General features: G+C 45.4%; 1 protein-coding gene across 1 annotated transcript; it reads left to right on the top strand.

The window, feature by feature from the left end:
• The first annotated feature begins 217 nt into the window (after positions 1 to 217).
• FEV (FEV transcription factor, ETS family member) lies at positions 218 to 5169 on the top strand. Its single transcript, XM_083152051.1, has 3 exons — positions 218 to 266; positions 2268 to 2339; positions 4634 to 5169. The coding sequence occupies exons 1-3, from the start codon at positions 218 to 220 to the stop codon at positions 5167 to 5169; spliced, it is 657 nt and encodes a 218-aa protein (XP_083008177.1).
• The last annotated feature ends 15520 nt before the right edge of the window (positions 5170 to 20689 follow it).

Genomic DNA, 20689 nt, shown 5'->3' with positions numbered 1-20689 from the left:
GGTGGGGGATGTGTGTATTTTTGGAAGGAGCCCATCCTGTAACATCTCTGAGTGTTGCCTGGATATTATCCTCGGGCTCTCATCTCTCCCACTCCTCCCGAACATTTCCTATTCTCTCTCTGGTCCACCTCCATCCAGCATCTAATAACAATAGTCATAGTGTTATTAATAGGACTGATCATAGGGAGCGCACCCCCGGGTGTCATTGCTCAGCTCCATGGCTCAGGGCAGTGGATCCCAGCTCCTTCTCAACATGTATCTCACAGGTATTGACCCCCACCTTGGGATTTACGGGTGTCAATGCTCGGCTGCCCCAAAACGTTTTGGTGGGGCATCTGGAATTGCAGCGTCTGGCACCTGACATTGGACTCGGAATCTCGGGAATCATTTTATTTCTTTATATATTTATTTTATACAATATATGACTTTATCTTCTCAGTGCTCAGTCATTTTCTCATGAAGCTCCCTCCACCAGTACTGAGACGTCCTTTTTCCAGTCTACTATTTAATTCTCCGCTCCCCGGATCCCCTGCACCAACCGGTGTCTCTCACACCCTGACCAAGCCTTTCCCCACCCGAGTAGCATTGCTACTCATTCTTACTACCCTACTAGAGAGAATCATTAGTTTTCCCCAATTCACCTCACTGCACCATCTACACCCCATATAACTCACTGCACCATCTACCATCTCACTGCACCATTTACCCCCCATATAACTCACTGCACCATCTACCCTCATACTGTACATCTCACTGCACCATCTACACCCCATATAACTCACTGCACCATCTACCCCCATACTGTACATCTCACTGCACCATCTACCCCCATATAACTCACTGCACCATCTACCCCCCATATAACTCACTGCACCATCTACCCCCATACTGTACATCTCACTGCACCATCCACCGCTAACTGCATATTGTTCTCACCATACTGCTCACTGCTTAATCTTCTCACTTGTCTGTCTACCCCCAGATCGTCCCAATATACCGTCTACCCCCAGACACCTCATTGCACCACCTTCCCCATACTTTTCACTGCATTTTCTACCACCAGTAATACTCAGTCACCATCTACACCCCAATATAATTTTCACTGTAATATAACCTCCAGCAGTACACACTCAACATCAACACCCCAACATTCCTCATTGCACCACCTACCACAATACTACACACAGCACCAGCTTCCCCCATGTTTCTCATTGCATCATATTACCCATATGTCAATTTATTTTTCTGATACCGACATTTTCTGTTCTCCCAGCTATTATATCTCTTAACCCCGGAATCTTCTCTGCCTACACAACTAGATTGCTTAATCTGTAGTCGTCCCACATTCATAGTCTGTCCTACTGCACCTACTGTATGTATACTCATTCTCCTCTATACCACCTATGGTCACCTATTTCCATGCTTGTAGCCAGTATTTTACCCCACTATTATCATTCTCCCACTATTCTCATTCTCCCATACAGTGTCTGTCACCCCACTAACCTCACTCTCCCAGACACTGTCTGTCCCCTACTGTCATCGACTTCCCAGCCACTGCCTGAATCCTCATCCTCCCAGCCAAGGTCTGTCACCCCACTGTCCTCATCATCCCATTCCGCTCCGGGAACCCTAATCTTGTCATTCTCCCAGCCAGCGCTTGTCACCCCAGTATTCTATCCTCCCAGCCACCGCCTGATCTCCACTCTCCTCATCCTCCCAACCAGTGCTTGTCACCCCATTCTCCTAGCTTGTCTCCTCAGTATCCTCTTTCTCCCAGTCAGTGTCTGTCACCCCACTATCCTCATCATCCCAGGGTTCCTGTGCATCTTCTCTCAAGTGCTGTGTGGCCCCCTCTCTCCTCTCAGCCACTGTCTTATAATAACTCCTCAGAAGTCGGATTTCCTTTTTCCTGGACGCGTTTCCTGACATCTCCCCTTACAGGATCAGCCAGAGTATAGGAGCCTGTAGGAACATCCCCCCAAATTCAAGGACCACCCGGGATAATCAGGGGTGCATAACAAGAGCGGACAATATGTTTTCTTTACGCTCAAAATTGTTTCTCTTTATTTTCATTTACTAGTTATTATTTATATTACCCATGTGTTTGTTTTTACTGTTAATATTTGAACGTCATTCGGAAGCTTTTGATAAATACATATTTACTGGATACATATTTAGTCCGTAATATAATTATTATATAATTGGGTATCGCTGATTAGCTATAAATAATCCTGCTGTTGTTTGGAAATTATGTTTCTTTGTGTTAGATCCGGTGGGTGAAACTTTCCTGAAGGAGAAAACCCAGAACTGGAGACCGTTCTCCACAGGGGTACAGAAAGGTGAGGTCGGAAACGTCTCATTGTCTAGATGCAATATGATTTAATATCTGCGTGTATCTGTATATGGGGTGGCACTGATAGTTCATAGTGTTAATATTAGTTTATGGGTGTAACTATATTTCGCACAAAGTAAAGCACTGCTGACTATCTTGTTACTAATATAAATATGTAATATAAATATGTAAAACAGATCATTGTCTGGAGCATTGTACTGAATATACTGAATGAAGGAGCTTTCTGGAAAATACAGTTATTGCGGTTCACATTACATCAGCTTTCTATAATGCTTTACATCGTTGTTGGATGAATAATTTCACAATTCTCTATGGTGTACTGACAGAAAAGGAGCAATATTTAGGCGTTATTCGGGGAGCTTACCTATTTCCTTAGAATAAAACAATTAAAAGTAGTTTTGTGTCTGTATGCATCTTATCAGCAAAGTCTATGACACGTTTAATTGAGTTACTGAGATTTGACACGAATGTTTCGGCTGTCGTCACAATCTGTACACACTGATGTACTAGGGGAAGGCTGCTGTCCGTGGTGCTGAACATTGACAGTGCCATGCACCAGGGAGAACCCGGACTGCTGTACTGTTGTAACTGGAGCTTATGTTATGTTATGTATGCTTTGTTGCGGCTTTTATTAAACTCTTGTAACTAGCTCTGAAAGCTAAGTACAAGTGTCTAGTCCTAATTCTTATACATTCCTCACCAATTACAGCACAATGTACTACAGTATATACTGGGCTAAAATACTGCATGCACTTGCTGACACTGGAAATAGTTGTAAACTGGAATGCGAGACAGCTAAATAGATCACTGCCTACAATTTAGGAGCACAGGTAAAAAAAAAAAAAGACCAAATAAATTATATTTATACATGTAATCCTTATAGTATGTCTATTTCATTATGTAAATGAATTATTTATTAGTTTTTGATTTGTAGATTTTTGTATCTTTAATTCTGCACTGCATAGCTGTATAGCTGTATAGGGCTAATTGTATGAGTCGCTATAATTAATAGCTCTGGAACACAGAACATCCAATATGCATTACCATTCCATTCTATAACAGGTCACTAGGACACGCATCTCGGGCACACTTCCTGCACAGTGTACTGTAGACATATTTAGGACACACTCCCCTGTTTGGCTCAGGATATTTGCAGATAATTTAAGGAAACGAAGCAATGATGCCTGTAATCGATATTTCAATACGTTATTAGGGAAAAATGGGAAAAATTGGCATAGTTAGCTGCACTTCGGTCCGATATTTACCCAGCCCCTTTCAATTCTACTTTTGCCAATGTGCAACTCATACTGTAAGTATCATTATATTAACCCATATTCAGTATGCTGTCAGAGTTTCGTGTGACAATATAGCATGAGATAAGGTGTAGCAATATACCAATATGCTAAAATTTAAATATGTTCCCATTCATTGAACATGTTTTTATTGCAGATGGTTTTATAGTACCAAAAACTCAGGCTAGTTATTTGTTTCATATATAATGCCATCGATGTCAGAGGTGAGAGCAGGAAACTCAGCCGATACCGCATCCAAATTGTTAATGCAAAAGGAAAATATGAATATATATATTCCCAATAAAGAAATAGGCGGCATTCATGGCTTTGATGAAAAAAAGTTCTACTGGTCACATACATGTTCACACCATGAAAAATAGAACGTCGGTTCTGTAAGTGACCAATATAACTTCCTTTTTTTTCCCCATCAAATCCGTGAGTGCCGTCTATTTCTTTGTATCTCAACTACAAGGAAGGCAACCGATGGTACCAGGACCTGGCCAACCCGAAAAAAAAAAAATACTTTTTATGATATATAATAAATAGATGCATCAGCTCAAATGCATATTATGATATTATCAGCAATTATCTAACATCCCTTGTTTTGGGAAAAACATTTATTAAACATAGATTTAAAAATGTTACAGTAATTCATTACATTAACATTTAAAGATCATATAAATTAATCACTTCTACAAAACATCTATTAGGCTAAAGCTGCTTCCACGGGTTGGAGTCCAAACTATACTAGTTCTGGGGATTATCATTATTATTATTATTATTTTAAACTGATTGGAGACATCTGCTCTGTGACAATAATGTGACTGTACAAAATACGTATGTAGCAATCTTGCATGCGTACTGTAGATATCTGACATTGTTTATATGTGTACATATTTAGTGAAAGTAGATACAATTCTGCTTTTAGTGTTGCGTGACATTGAAATGAAAGCTTCAAGGCACTGATGCGTTTGTGTTTCTCTCCTAGGCAGTGGACAAATCCAGCTGTGGCAATTTCTACTGGAGCTGTTGTCCGATCACTCCAATGCCAACTGTATCGCCTGGGAGGGCACCAATGGAGAATTCAAACTGACCGATCCCGATGAGGTCGCTCGGCGATGGGGAGAAAGGAAGAGCAAACCCAACATGAACTATGATAAATTGAGCCGAGCCCTACGCTACTACTATGATAAGAACATCATGGCAAAGGTGCACGGCAAGAGGTACGCCTACAAATTTGACTTCCACGGTCTGGCACAGGTGTGCCAGTCAGCGCCGAGCAATGAACAGTCTCTGTACAAGTTCCAGAGCAACCTGCCACATCTGCCCTTTCCTGGCCTGTCCAAGCTCAACCTCATGACCTCTGGCGTCTCCCCTGCCGGGTTCTCCTACTGGCCGGGTACCCCCTCTGCTCTGTACCCAGGGCACAGCCTGCAAACTCCACCAGGTGGATTTGGTACTGTGCCTACTCCCCACCTCAGCTCCATGAACAGCGTGGGCAATATGAGTGCTCATTATCACTAGCCTATTGTACAATACATTTCTTCTGATGCCAATAACATTGGGCACTGATGCAGCATTACTAAAATGAGTTACTGTTTTATTGTTCCAATGAGTTACTGTTTTATTGTTCACCAGTATATTATAAACAATATATATATATAATAGGAAAACAAATATTTATTTAAGAACAGTAATTTTTTTTCTGGTACTCGTACTGGTATCTATTTCTATAACTCGAAGAGGCCAGAATCACCCGGGATGCGTTTGAATGGACAACAGTGTCTAGGTTAACACTCAAAAGGTCGGCCACTGGTGGTCGACAGGCAAAAAGTCAACACAGAAAAAGGTTGACACTGATTATGTCGACATGGTGAAAGAGGTCAACACAAGTAATAGGTTGACATAAAAAGGTCAACATGAGTTTTTCACAATTTGTTTTAAAAAAAGGACTTGATATATTTGACCATCCCAGTGGACATAGAGGGGGAATATAAAAGTGTGTGAGACATCGTGCCTGTGTACACAGTACACTTATATGGTGTCCATGACGACATTGCTCAACATAGACACACACAAAAAACAAACACCATGTAGAGCTTTTCCATGTGTGGACCTTTAAACCATGTTGAACTAATGCATGTTGACCTTTTCTATGTGTCGACCTTTTGCCTGTCTCCCATTAGTGCTCGAACTTTTGAGTTTCAACCTAGACACTGTCGACCATATGACCCATACTCATTCACCTAACATTGGGGAAAATTACTGTAACTAAGATGTCTATTCTACTTTACATGTGATGTTGCTATGGGCAACCAATCAGAATCTACTTAATTATTTAGCACCCTTTAGAAAATAGTAGACAGAATCTGATTGTTTGCCCATAGCAACATCACATGTGAAGTAGAATATACAGCTTAGTAAATTTACCCTATTAAGTTAAAAAATAACGTAAATCACTGTCATCACAGCAGCATAAAGAGGGATTCAAAATAATAATTGTGGATTACATGATTATCTTGTCTGAGCTTGCATTGTGGCTTTATACCGCAGATATTTGTACATTGATGCAATCAGTGCTTATTTTCTGGTTGCATAGTGTCAGCATATTTTAATTGTTATAAAAAAAAGAAAGAAATCAAATGCATGATAGCGAGGGGACTCCAGGGCTGAGGGGTGTGTGTGTGTGTGTGTTCGGTTGGGCGGCATTTACCTGTTCGCTAGGCTAAGATTACAAGTAGTCTAGCGAACGTGTCTGAGTCAGGCCCAAAAAGAGGACAGTACAGCACCATTGATGAAACTAGCGGTGGTGAAAGGGTCCACACTGGCATTTCAGCAGAACTGTACAGCATGCTGCGGCCAGCTGTAGACTGTAAAAAAAGACAGTGGAGGAGTTCTGGGGCGATCTAACCCCTTCTGCTTCCTCCCCATCTTTCTAAAATTGCTTTTTGCCGGGGTTCCAATCTAGTGACCAGCCCCTGAGTGAAAACCAACGGGAAGAGGACCTGCACTATCTTCCTGGTGTATGCTAATCATGTCATGCATGCCAGTCCTGGGCTCCTCCATCACTCATTGAGCCCAAACTTTTCCCATGATTCCGCTCACTCACAGCACTGCCCCCTTTGTTTATCCCCCCCCCCCCCACACACACACACAGCATCACACAGTAAATATTACATGATGCTGGAAGATTTTGTTTTCTTTATGAAATGAAAATATCGATGTGAAATGAAAATTGTACAATCATGTTTTATTAATTGCCATATTCATCTTTATGGGGTAATTCAGGAGGATTTCAAAAGCAAAATCTTGCTGTAATGGGCAAATCCATGTGCCCTGCAGGTAGATATGGGTGAGTTATTCTTCTGCGCAGGGCAAATACTGGCTGCTTTATTTTTACACTACAATTTAGATTTATTGTAGGTTTGAACACACCCAACCCAAATCTAATGGTATGCGATCGGATGCGATGCGACCCATCACATTTGATCGCATCTTATGGGGCCCAAAGTGCTTTTTCCAGCATCATTGACACATGCCATCTGTGATGCCACATCGGGTGCTGGAAGAGGGCTGGTGTAGCGCAGCACCTGTGCAGGAATGCTGTCGGACAGCGGGGGTCAGTGGCTGGGGCAGAATTTGAGGCCCTCACATTCAGGGGGCCACTGATAAGCTGAGAGAGCTCTCTCTCAGCCATTCAGAGGGCCGCCCAGTGTTTTAAATTTTTCAAATTCTGGCACTGCCGCTGACCCCCGCCGCCCACCAGCCCTCTTACACAGCCCTACGCTACACTGTCTCCCGCAACAAGGATTCCAGCCTCCTACCTGAACCCACCGCCCGCTGCCACTGATGGCAAATTGGGATTGGTCATGCAATTCAATAGATATTATGTGCAGCACATAATATCTATCGATGTAACATTTGACCGGCGAGCCCACACATAGCACATCAATACGACTACGAATTGCCGTATTTTCGGGATAGTAAATGTCAAAAATAAGTGTATTTCTGGATACAAATACACCTATTTTTTTACAAATTTCCTTTAGTAAATTTCCCCCATTGTGTCTGGTGACCCATTCTTCGATTTATCTCACAGATGCAGTCACAGTAGAAGCATTGTATGCAATATCGCCCTAGTGCAGTGGTCGCCAACCTTATTTGTAGTGCGAGCCACTCGAGAAAAATTTAACTGCTTGAAGAGCTACTAAAAATGTCACATTTGGTCCCCATACCTGTCTGGCCAACTTCCAATGGATCCCCTATCGATCTCACAGTGACTCCCAACTACCTTCCCACTTATCTCTGTGGGAGTGTAAGCTGTTCTGCTGTCTCCCACCACTGGCTGCCGGTGGTGTGCATCCTTGTGGGTCCCAGGAGCAGCCTCCAGTCTGCTATAGGACAATGACACTGGATCCCTCTGCAGCTGCCGGTGGCTTCCGAGATCTCTATTCCTGCCTTGTGGTGGCTCCTGGATTCAAGTCCTGATTTCAGGCACTTAATCTCAGCTGACAGCAGTACTGTAGGTAGGCGAGCTACCAAACTATGTCTGTGAGCTACTGGTATCTCGCGAACTACAGGTTGGAGACAACTGCCCTAGTGTATGGGCACCATTACTCTCTCTGCACATGTTACACCTGCCCCCCCCCCCCCCCCCCTCCCGAGTGCACACAGCTTTTTTCATCGGACCTAATGATTGTTTATCTCTGCTTTATACCAATCCCAACATATTTTCCATTTAAGAACCTTTTAAGTCTCTGTAGGATACAGAAGTTAGGAATGCCTAATTATTCCACACACACTTTTACATTTTGCCTTAACCCTTTGAGTGCCAACACTACTGTGAGAGATGTGCAAAATATCTGCTAAAAATGTCAGGGCCGTAGTCGAGGAATATGAATCACTTTAGTTATTGTTGGAAAAGGATCTGAAGTAAATTAATTAGAGTTTAGTTATATATTGCGGCCAAAACCCCCCAAAACAGTCGATGTGTGATATTTTGCACATCTCTCACAGCAACATTGGCACTGGAAGGGTTAATAAAATGTTAGCTGTTGGGGTCACTAGTCAAACACTAGTTATGATGTAAATAGTTTTTTGTTTGTTCATGTAACGTCTGTTCTCTGTTCCTGGCAGCTCGTATAATAGCATCACAACCTTAGATGGAAATTCTATATTATCATACCACCTCTTCAGTCAACTACATGTTCTGTTTCATTCTAATATACCTACATAGCACCTGTCATACTCAAAGCCACATTGGACTGATATCTGCATGGAAAATATATAAATAAACATGTTTACATTTGCTGTGTGCTATTATTGAATGGTTTCCACTTTTGGCTGAATGTATACATGCAGGGCCGGTGCAAGGGTTCCTGGCACCCTAGGCAAAACCTCTGCCAACTGCCCTGCCCCCCCCCCCAAATGTTGACAACACTTGGCTGCTCCCTGTTTGTTCTGCGGTCGGTGTGGTGAGGGGAGACTGGGCAGGCGGCTGCTGTCTGATTGATGCACAGGTCTGTTACAGCACCGCAGGTCCCCCTACTGCGGATGGGATGCCTCTGCTGCTAGCAGGGAGACGCTGCTCCCTGTTTGTTCTGCGGGCTCCACAGCGCCAATGTTCGCTGACTCTGAGAGGCGGGGGCAGTCGGTGTGGTCGCTGACTTTGAGAGGCGGGGGCAGTCGGTGTGGTCGCTGACTCTGAGAGGCGGGGGCAGTCAGTGTGGTGAGGGAAGGCTGGGCGGGTGGCTGCTGTCTGAATGATGCACCAGTTCTATTACAGCGCCACAGCTCCCTCCTCCTGCCGCAGTTTTTTTTAATGACGCCTAGAGAAAAGTGCTGGCTGCTTGTGGGACCAGCTGGCTCTGCTTCATTTAAATGATAAATAAGGGGCGCCCTCCAGCGCCCAGCACCCTAGGCAGCTGCCTAAAGCTGCCTAGTGGTAGCTCCGGCCCTGTATACATGCATACTTGCCTACCTTAAGAGTCTCCTCTCTGAGAGAAGCCCGAAGAGGAGACTCTCTGTAGCTTTTCCAGGGGGATGGGGCTTGTCATCTTTAAGCTCAGCCCCATTAAGAACCGCCCCTATTCCTGGAGATGACGTGTTTCATGGCTATTCGTAGAGAGATTAGTACTAAATTTTAGCCCCACCCCCTTCCGAAAGAGCCACAAATGCCGGTATTTAACCGGCAGAGGGAGAGGGTGAGGGGCCGATGTGGGGGCCTCACTAAATGTGGGAGGTTTACCCATCCTTTCATTGGCCGGGAATGTGACCCGATTTTCGTGACCCTTCCGGCCATTCTGTATACATGACTGCATGTAGTTAGCTGAATGCGGGGTGTATATGCCTATTTTTGTAAACGGGAAGAGCCTATGTACAGGCAGGAGCATGCTTACTGTGCTCAGATAAACTTTGCTGGGGATCATTTGACTGACAGATTTCAGTAGAGATGTTCAGGCTCAGATTTCCCAGATCTGAGCCCACACGAACTTCATCAATCCGAGCCCGGATCCGAGCAGTGCTCAGAGCTTCCCGCCTGACTAGGATCCGGGTGCGCAGGCAAAACGTCATTGCCCGGCGCTGGATTCTCACGAGATCCGGACCGCTATATAAAGAGCGAGCATCTGGCGCCATTTTTCACTCATGATTTGAGCTGGTTAGAGAGAGTAGGATAGTCTATGTGCTAGTAGAGTAGGATAGTTTGTTAGGTTAGTTTAGGGAGCTGTGTTTTTTTTGCTGCTGGAGCGACTGCCAGTGCCTACTAGTGCCACTGTCTACTCTGCTCTCTGGTGGTGTGTGCTCTGCACTGCCAGTGGCTGGCTGCCAGCGCAGTCAGCAGTAGTACCTCTACCTGACCACTTCAATCATACATGTGTATATGACTGCAGTGTGCACTGTTGTAAAACTTATTAACCACTTGTATACCAGTCTGCTTGTGCATCTGCTGTATAATTAATAATACCCCCCTGCTGGAGTATTTTTTACAGCCTTAAATAACTAGTAAACATATTCTCTGCTGGTGCATCTACTTTGCTACAAAGTCTGACATAAATATTAATAAATTACCAGTGTACTGGTGCATCTACTAAATAAAATAATATCTTTGCTGGTGCACATTAATTATACTGCTGTATATATAATATCTCTTTGGTGGTGCCTAATTAATTTACTGTCGTATATATAATATCTATCTGATGGGGCATAATTAATTTACTGACGTATATATATAAAATCTTTCTGGTGGGGCCTAATTAATTTACTACCGTATATATAATATCTTTCTGGTGGTGCCTAATTAATTTACTACCGTATATATAATATCTTTCTGGTGGTGCATAATTAATTGACTACCGTATATATAATATCTTTCTGGTGGTGCATAATTAATTTACTACCATATATCTTTCTGGTTGTGCCTAATTAATTTACTACTGTACATCTTTCTGGTGGTGCATAATTAATTTACTATTGTACATATTTCTGGTGGGGCCTAATTAATTTACTACCATATATCTTTCTGGTGGTGCATAATTAATTTACTACCGTATATATAATATCTTTCTGGTGGTGCCTAATTAATTTACTATCATATATATAATATTTTTCTGGTGGGGCATAATTAATTTACTGCCATATATATAATACCTCTCTATTGGTGCATCGACTGCCATATATACTTGCACTCCAGTGGTGCTGTCCTGTAGTGTAATATATTGCATAACTCCACAAAAATAATAGAGAACCAAAATATGGAGTATCTATTAGGGAAAGATGAAGGGCCGCTTACTCTTACTTCTGAATCTGCTGCAAATGCAAGTAGTAAAGATGACATAGATGATGATATGCCAGCAACATTGTCTGCCAAGGCTGATGTCCAGTGTCAAAACCGGGGCATGTAAAATCCAAAAAGCCAAAGTTGAGTAAAAGGAGGACCAAAAAAAACATAAATTCAATTGGAGGAGAAATGCTAAATTGTCAATGTGCCATTTACGACACGGAGTGGCAAGGAACGGTTAAGGCCCTGGCCTGTATTCATGACTGGTGGTTCAACTACACATGACCATGCAAGCCCTCCTACTCCCCCCTTTAGAAATTTGAAGAGATTTCAGCTGTCATCAAAAACACAGCAAACATCTCTGCCTACTAAAAAAGACATGTTATCACAAACCCCCAAGGAGAGTCCAAGGGTGTTGGTGGTTGCGATGCCTGACGTTCCCATCGCTGTAAGGAATGAGGTGGCTCCTTCCACCATTTTCAGCACTCCCTCTGCATATGCTGCAAGGATCACCCACAGTGCAGTTCCTGATTTAGATAATGAAGTTGTCAATGTTGTAGGCGGAGAGGATATTGATGTAGCTGGCGCTGAGGAGGAAGTTGATGAGGAAAAGGGTGAGGTGGTTTGCTTAAATGAGGCACCAGGGTGGGAATCAGTTGTTGTCCATGGCATGAAAAAGCCCATCGTCATGCCTGGGCAGAGGAACAATAATTCCACATCTACTGTCTGGATTTTTTTTTATCCAAATCCAGACAACAAATGTATTGCCATATGTAGCTTATGTAACGCACCAATAAGCAGGGGTAAGGATCTTGCCCACCTAGGGACATCCTCCCTTATACGTCACCTGAAGACCCTTCTAAATCAGTGTTTAGTTCAGGAACTGTGGCTAGCAGTCCAGGGAAACCTTAATCCCTTGGTCCTCCTGTTGGAGCCAAGTGCCTGAAAAGCACACCCCCAACTCCCTCCTTGTCAATTTCCTCCTCGATCCGGATCACCAGCATGACTGACTCCTCTTCTATCCGAGATTCCTCCGGAGGATCCTGCAGCGCTACAACTACTACTGTCACTGCTGCTGCTGCTGCTGGGAGTCGGTCATCATCCCAGAGGGGAAGTCATAAGACCTCTACGTATTTCACTAAGCAATTGACCGTCCAACAGTCGTTTGCCATGAGGAAGAAATACGACAGCAGTCATCCTATGGCAAATCGGATAACTGCTGCCTTGACAGCTATGTTGGTGTTAGACGTGCGTCCGGTGTCCACCATCAGTGGAGCGGGATTTAGATGGTTGATGGAGGTATTGTGTCCCCGGTACCAAACCACATCTAAATTCCACTTCACTAGGCAGGCAATAACTGGGATGTACAGGGACGTCAGAAAAAGTGTCCTCAGTGCCCTGAAAAATGCGGCTGTACTCACTGTCCACTTAACTACGGACATGTGGACAAGTGGATCAAGGAAAACTAAGGACTATATGACTGTGACAGACCACTGGGTAGATGAATCGCCTTCCGCAGCAGCAGCATCTCCTGCACGCCAGCTCCTTCCAAGGCAGGCTACGCTGTGTATCACCGGTTTCAGGAAGAGCCACAACACTGACAACCTCTTAGAGAAACTGAGGGAAATAATCCCAGTGGCTTACCCAATTTAGACTCTCCTGGGGATTTGTGTTGTCGGACAAAGCCGGTAACATTGTGTGGTCATTACACATGGGCAATTTCCAGCACGTGCCATGATTTGCCCACACAATAAATTTGGTGGTGCCGCATTTCATCAGAAGTGACAGGAGCATGCAGGAGATGCTTGCGGTGGCCCGCAAAATTTGCGGAAACTTTCGGCATTCTGCCACTACCTGCCGAAGGCTGGAGCGGCAGCAAAAACTCCTCAACTTGCCCTGCCATCAACTTGTCGGGGGCATGTGAATTAGCATTTTTGTGACATGCAATTTTTTAGAGAAAGTCACAATTTCTGGCCATTTTTAAATCACAAAAATGTGCAATTTTCTTGACATGTTCAAGTTTTAGTAACAGTAATGTGCAATTTTTTAGACATGGGAGTGTGCACTTTTTTGTAAAAATTGTAAGAAAAAAACAGCATGAGCATAACTAGCCCCGGGCTCATTGAGTAAGTATCATAGTAATTCCCTGTATTTAAGAAATCAGCAACGGCTCTTGTACCGATCCTGGTTCCAAAAACATGGGGGGCAAAAAAAACTGTAAGTCCCCCCGTATTTTGGAACCAGGCTCCAACAGCCTGCAGGGTCATGCCACAGCCAGGGGACACTTTTTAAACAAGGTCCCCAGGTCAAAACATGATGATTGTGGCTGGTCAGCCCTGGATGGAGTAGCTGGGATAGTAGGGACACCCCCAATAAAGGGGACCCCCCAGCCTTCACCCATCCAGGGCTGAAGCCCAAAGCTGTCCCCAACATCGCTTGGCGGGCGATGCAGAGCTGATAAAATAAGTGTAAAAATGTGAATATAAAACATAGCTTTTTACAGTAGAACTACAAGTCCCAGAAGGCCTCTCCCAGATGCTAGGACTTAGCGAACCACAAGTCCCAGCATGAAGGGCATTAATGGTCCCCCTTAGTAGTTCACATGTAAAAAGAATGTTAAAATAAAGACACAAACACATAGAATAGTAAAACTTTATTACACACATTTGACACCAATGTATTCACACATACAGTATATACCCTTTCTTGCTCCTATGAAGCTGGTCCTCCGGTGCAGCTCACCCAGTACTGACAGCAGAGTGAGCCGAGTCCCTGACCCTGAGAGCAGAGACCCTGTCATAGACGAATCTAGGGGGTGGTCAGGGGGACCACCCATTAGCCCATTTTGTAGCTGAGGGATGGGGCTTTCCAACGAGCCCAGCCCCGTGTCTCTAGCCCCCTGGGAACCGGAGATACTGCCAGGCAAAGCTGGAACGTTTTCCCTATAGGATAACATGGGACCCGCTAATTCCGACCCCCACCCAGTTCAACGTCTGCCAGTTCCCCCTTCGGCATCACTGAAGCTCAACGTTGATCTCAGTCAAACCCAAATCGCTGGGCCTTCAATCTGATACCAGGCTGGATCCATATGGGTTAATTGGTTCCAGGGATATTGAGGTTAAACCGTTTTTTTTTTTTTTCATTTCTTAAATGTAATTTCATGACTTTTTATGTTCTTTGAGGGCAGATTTCTCTGGAACCAAACAGCCCAGGTTCACGGGACCAAAATCATTCAAAGCCAACTCAAAAGTTCTTCAATATGATACTGGTCTCATGTAAATGGGTCAGTTGGTTCCGAAGATATAGCTGGTTAGTTAAAGGGGGGTAGGGAGAGTGGAGTGGTTGTCTCTCCACCTCACACCAGAAAATGCAGGGACTAGGTTGGTGTATAAGGGGTCAGCCTGGGAATGTCCCTGCATGATCCTGGGACCATATTCCCGGGTAAATCCCTGCATTTTCTGTTGTGAAAGGGGTATTATTTCAAACAGCCGTGACCTGCAGTGCTCTGAATACAGCCGGGCAGCCCCCTGCTCTCTGCCCAGCTGTCAATGACTGTCACCCCTGCAGCTTCTGCTCCAATTCTTCTTCTGGCTTTCACCTCAGCCCACCCCCCCTTTAATAATGTGGTGCCGGCGCCCGGCATGCTCCCCCGACGTCACGCACAACAACAGCGCGCACAATATTTCAAATGTCCACTCGGCTAGAGGACACCAGGAGGGGAGTGGGAGCATGCTCTGCGCTGCGCTCTGCTCCTCTCCCCATAGAAGCAGCTGCACCGCTTTCCATCTCTACCTGCAGCAGCAGTGAAGGCTCATATAAAAATTTACAGTAAGTGGCACTTTTGGGGGCATTGCTTAAGGGACGCTACAAGTGGCGGTATGTGGGGGCATTACGCATAATGTGTGGCTTAATGTGTAAGGAGCATTACGGTGTGCAGCATCATGTGTAAGGGGCATCATGTGTGCAGCATCATGTGTAATGGGTACTATGGTGCCATCAAGCAAGAACCCCCTAGCAATGAGCACATAGGTAAGCAGCACTTATATGGCAAATATGTAATGGGCATTACGGTTTGTTATATAGTATGTAATGGGCATCATGATGTGTGGCACAATGTGTAATGGGCATTATGGTGTGTGGCGTTATGTTTAATTGTCATTACGGCGTGTGGCTTTATGTGTAATGAGTATTACGGAATTTGCTAAAATGTGTAATGGACATTACTGTGTATGGTCTAAAGTGTAATACCACACCCCTTTTTATGATGCCACGCCTCCTGCCCATGAGGCCACGCCCCCTTTTTGACACGCGGCTACGCCGCACAAAGGACCCCCTGCTGTTGTGTCTAGATCTGGGACCACCCATTACCATAATTCTAGATTTGCCTATTGACCCTGTGATTAATTCCACTGACCTCGATGCCTGTGGACCCTGCTCAGCCATGACTGGCTGAAAGCATCTCCATGGAGATGCCTACAGCCAATCTGGGCTGAGTGAGGTGAGAACCAGCTTAGTGGAAGGAAGGAAGGAAGAGCATGTATGTGTGCAAGGGTGGATCCAGAACAAAATGACAGGGGTGGCACCATGATAGGGGAAGGCAGAGGAGGTGACTTCTGAGCGCGACGAAGGTGCACATGCTTTCGGGAACTTAGGTGTGGCCTTGTAACAAGAGACATGGCTTCACAGAAAATGTCATACTAATGGCATATTTACACAGGCCTGATGTTTGACAGATGGAAACAGGTCTGGTGGGTGACAGATTTAGTGTTCGGGGACAAGTCCAACAGGTGACAGGGTGACTGTGTGTGTTTGTGAGGACATGTCTTCACAGGCAATGCCATACTAATGGCATATTTTTACCATCAAATAACACACACACACGTGTCATGTTTGACAGTGTTTGTGGGGACAGGTCTGGCAGGTGACAGGATGAGTGTGTGTGTGGGAACAGGACCAACAGGTGACAGGGTGAGTGAGTGAGTGTGTGTGTGTGTGTGGGGGGACAGGACCAACAAGTGACAGGGTGAGTGTGTGTGTGGGGACAGGTCTGACAGGTGACACAAATAAGGGCCAGTATCCATCTATACATAACAGGCATTTTGCAAATGCAGCTGAGTGCACTGTATACACAGTGGCGTAACTATAAATTTTGCTCCCCCCTGCCAAAAAACTTTCTGGTGCCCCCCCCCCCCCCCCCATAATGCACCTTACACTATATGCCACTCACTGTAGGACCCCTTTCACTATATGACACAATGTAAAGACACATCTCATATGTGTAATGCGCATCACTGTGTGTGGAATATGCTTATTATACATATGCCGCACACTGTGATGCCCAATATACATATTCCACACACCGCGATGCCCAATATACATATGCCACATACCGCGATGCCCAATATACATATGCCACACACCATGATGCCCAATATACATATGCCACACACCGCGATGCCCAATATAGATATGCCACACACCGCAATGCCCAATATACATATTCCACACACCGCAATGCCCAATATACATATTCCACACACCGCAATGCCCAATATGCATATGCCACACACCGCAATGCCCAATATACATATTCCACACACCGCAATGCCCAATATGCATATGCCACACACCGCAATGCCCAATATGCATATGCCACACACCGCAATGCCCAATATACATATTCCACACACCGCAATGCCCAATATACATATTCCACACACCGCAATGCCCAATATGCATATGCCACACACCGCAATGCCCAATATACATATTCCACACACCGCAATGCCCAATATGCATATGCCACACACCGCGTTGCCCAATATACATATTCCACACACCGCAATGCCCAATATACATATTCCACACACCGCAATGCCCAATATGCATATGCCACACACCACGATGCCCAATATACATATGCCACACACCGCGATGCCCAATATAGATATGCCACACACCGCAATGCCCAATATACATATTCCACACACCGCAATGCCCAATATACATATTCCACACACCGCAATGCCCAATATACATATTCCACACACCGCAATGCCCAATATGCATATGCCACACACCGCAATGCCCAATATACATATTCCACACACCGCAATGCCCAATATGCATATGCCACACACCGCAATGCCCAATATACATATTCCACACACCGCAATGCCCAATATACATATTCCACACACCGCAATGCCCAATATGCATATGCCACACACCGCAATGCCCAATATACATATTCCACACACCGCAATGCCCAATATGCATATGCCACACACCGCGTTGCCCAATATACATATTCCACACACCGCAATGCCCAATATACATATTCCACACACCGCAATGCCCAATATGCATATGCCACACACCGCGATGCCCAATATACATATTACACACACCGCAATGCCCAATATACATATTCCACACACCGCAATGCCTAATATACATATTCCACACACCGCAATGCCCAATATACATATTCCACACACCGCAATGCCCAATATACATATTCCACACACCGCAATGCCCAATATACATATTCCACACACCACAATGCCCAATATACATATGCCACACACCGCAATGCCCAATATACATATGCCACACACCGCAATGCCCAATATGCATATGCCACACACCGCAATGCCCAATATGCATATTCCACACACCGCAATGCCCAATATACATATTCCACACACCGCAATGCCCAATATGCATATGCCACACACCGCAATGCCCAATATACATATTCCACACACCGCAATGCCCAATATGCATATGCCACACACCGCGTTGCCCAATATACATATTCCACACACCGCAATGCCCAATATACATATTCCACACACCGCAATGCCCAATATGCATATGCCACACACCGCGATGCCCAATATACATATTCCACACACCGCAATGCCCAATATACATATTCCACACACCGCAATGCCTAATATACATATTCCACACACCGCAATGCCCAATATACATATTCCACACACCGCAATGCCCAATATACATATTCCACACACCGCAATGCCCAATATACATATTCCACACACCACAATGCCCAATATACATATGCCACACACCGCAATGCCCAATATACATATGCCACACACCGCAATGCCCAATATACATATGCCACACACCGCAATGCCCATTACACATTATTCCGCACACCATAATGCCCATTACACATAATGCCATATACCATAGTAATGGAGGAGAGCATGGCCAGGGTGCTGTACCAGCTGCCGACATCCAGCAGCGTCTGTGGCTCCTCCTTGAAGAGGGGAGCCCTGTAGCCTGGTGGCAGGTAGGAAATCTTTGCAGAAGGCTGGCAGTATCACCTGTAACCGACAGCGGCCAGGTAGGTGTAGACGGTGCCACCGCACACCACATACAGGGTAGCGGCGGGTGGCAGGAGAGTGGTGCTGCCTCATGGTGTGCCCACAGTGGCACACAGGTAGATACAGCCCTGGCAGTAGCTGCACTGATAAGCAACAATAGCATCAGCTGTTGTTTTTGGTGACTTGTGTACAGTAAAAAGGAAGGAGGGGGAGAAAACTGTGTAAGATTCTGCCAGGCAGTGCTAATCACATGGTGGGCACTGGGCAGCCCAAATGACCCTCCCCTCACATATAAGCCCCGCCCCCTCATGGCCCGCTAATCCCAGCACTCACAGAGTCCCTACTTCAGCAATCAGCCCCTGCCCAATCACAGTGCTACAGCCTGACCTGGTCCCTGGCAGCCGGAGCATACTTCCCGGCTGTGAAGTATGCGCACACAGTGCAGCAGTGCTACCTTAATGCACTGGCCTGGGCACATGGCACCCTGCCCCCAGCCACTGTGCAGCACCCTGCTGCCCCTACAACTTTATTGATGTTCTTCAGCCTCCCAAACCCATGTCTCCCCAGCCCACACTCACCCTGTTCGCTGCTCCATCTTCGTGGGTGGCATGGCTCCTCTTCAAGTCCCCCTCTCTTTATTCATGTGGGAGACGAGATTTCCTGGATATTGCATGGGTTTTGGGGGGGGGGATCATGGTGGAGACAGCTCTGTGAGAGCCCGGGGGAGGGGAGGAGCAACGGCTTGCTTGCCGGCACAGGCAGCCTTCATGCTCAGTTATCAGTCAGATCTGCACGGTCAGTGGCGTAGCTAGCGTTTAGGCAGATTCTGCAGGCTGGTGGCTAGTACTGCCTAAACGCTATTGATCAGCTGAGATGCCGCTCGGCTCCCCCTGCAGTGCTACACGTCACGGGCTCAGCTGTCACTCAGCACAGCAGGGAGCGAAGAGCTCTCTTATGGATCCGAGCGGCAGGGAAGGGGAGGAAGGTGCCGGGCAGAGGAGGGGGAGGAGATATTCACCGGATCCACGGGCTACAGACCTCACAGCCTCAGCGGATGTGAGAGGTGGAGTGGAGGTAGAGTTCCTGCTGCTGGCGCCGCTGAGTGACAGCTTGGGACAGCGCCTCCCGAGTCCCTGCACTGCATTTTTTTTGGCTGGTGGAGCGCTCCCTGCAGACGGCGCCCCCGCTGCCGCACGCTCCCCCAAGCGGCAGCGGGGGCTGCCTTACGCTAGCTACGCCACTGTGTATACATTTATATTTTAATTTAGCATATTTAACCATTCATTAACATCATATGATTAGTATTGGTCACATTCATGTTTAATCAAATGTTCTTTTAAGTGTAAAATTAGTCCAATTGGTTTTTAGATTTTATTATCATAATTTTTCATTATTTTACCATTTTTTATTACCAGCGCTTCTACCCACTTTTTCTTTTTCTTGAGCCTTTTGGGACCGACTATCGAATGAAGTGGCTTGAGCTTCCTATTACGCCCCACGCAGACCCAGATGCCAGCCGTAGCACTCCAAATTAACAAGAAACCAACGTAATGAGTCAAGTAAAGTAGAACGTCAGTGGCGTAAATCTCGTAGTCTGGGTGACTTCCTCACGTATAAGGCTGCCTACCACTCCTACTGCAATGCTTTGGACACTGCCAAATAAACATACTTCCACTCTCTTATCTCTTTCCCGCCTCCAACTCCAAGCAACTTTTTAATACATATAAGTCATTTCAGTACTTGTGTACTTTCACGGCTCCCATCGCATGCCATATGTAGTGGCATGCGATGCGATTTTACCGTGGTTTAATGCATTTTTGGTAAAAAATCGCATGCGATCTGATGCGATGTCATTTTTCACTGAAATTATAGACATGAGTTGAAATCATGCAAAATGCACCCCAAA

The sequence above is a fragment of the Crinia signifera genome, chromosome 7 (assembly GCF_055691185.1).
Source record: "Crinia signifera chromosome 7, ASM5569118v1, whole genome shotgun sequence".
Classification (NCBI taxonomy): Eukaryota; Metazoa; Chordata; class Amphibia; order Anura; family Myobatrachidae; genus Crinia; species Crinia signifera.
The sequence above is the reverse complement of the archived record's forward strand: the minus strand, read 5'-3'. Positions and strand labels throughout refer to the sequence as shown.

Excerpts from the sequence above, each read along its gene's own strand:
- FEV (XM_083152051.1), top strand. The coding sequence starts at position 218 with ATGGCTCAGGGCAGTGGATCCCAGCTCCTTCTCAACATGTATCTCACA. Across the intron at positions 267-2,267 it reads TCTCAACATGTATCTCACAG|ATCCGGTGGGTGAAACTTTC; the intron begins GTATTGACCCCC and ends TCTTTGTGTTAG. Across the intron at positions 2,340-4,633 it reads CTCCACAGGGGTACAGAAAG|GCAGTGGACAAATCCAGCTG; the intron begins GTGAGGTCGGAA and ends TTTCTCTCCTAG.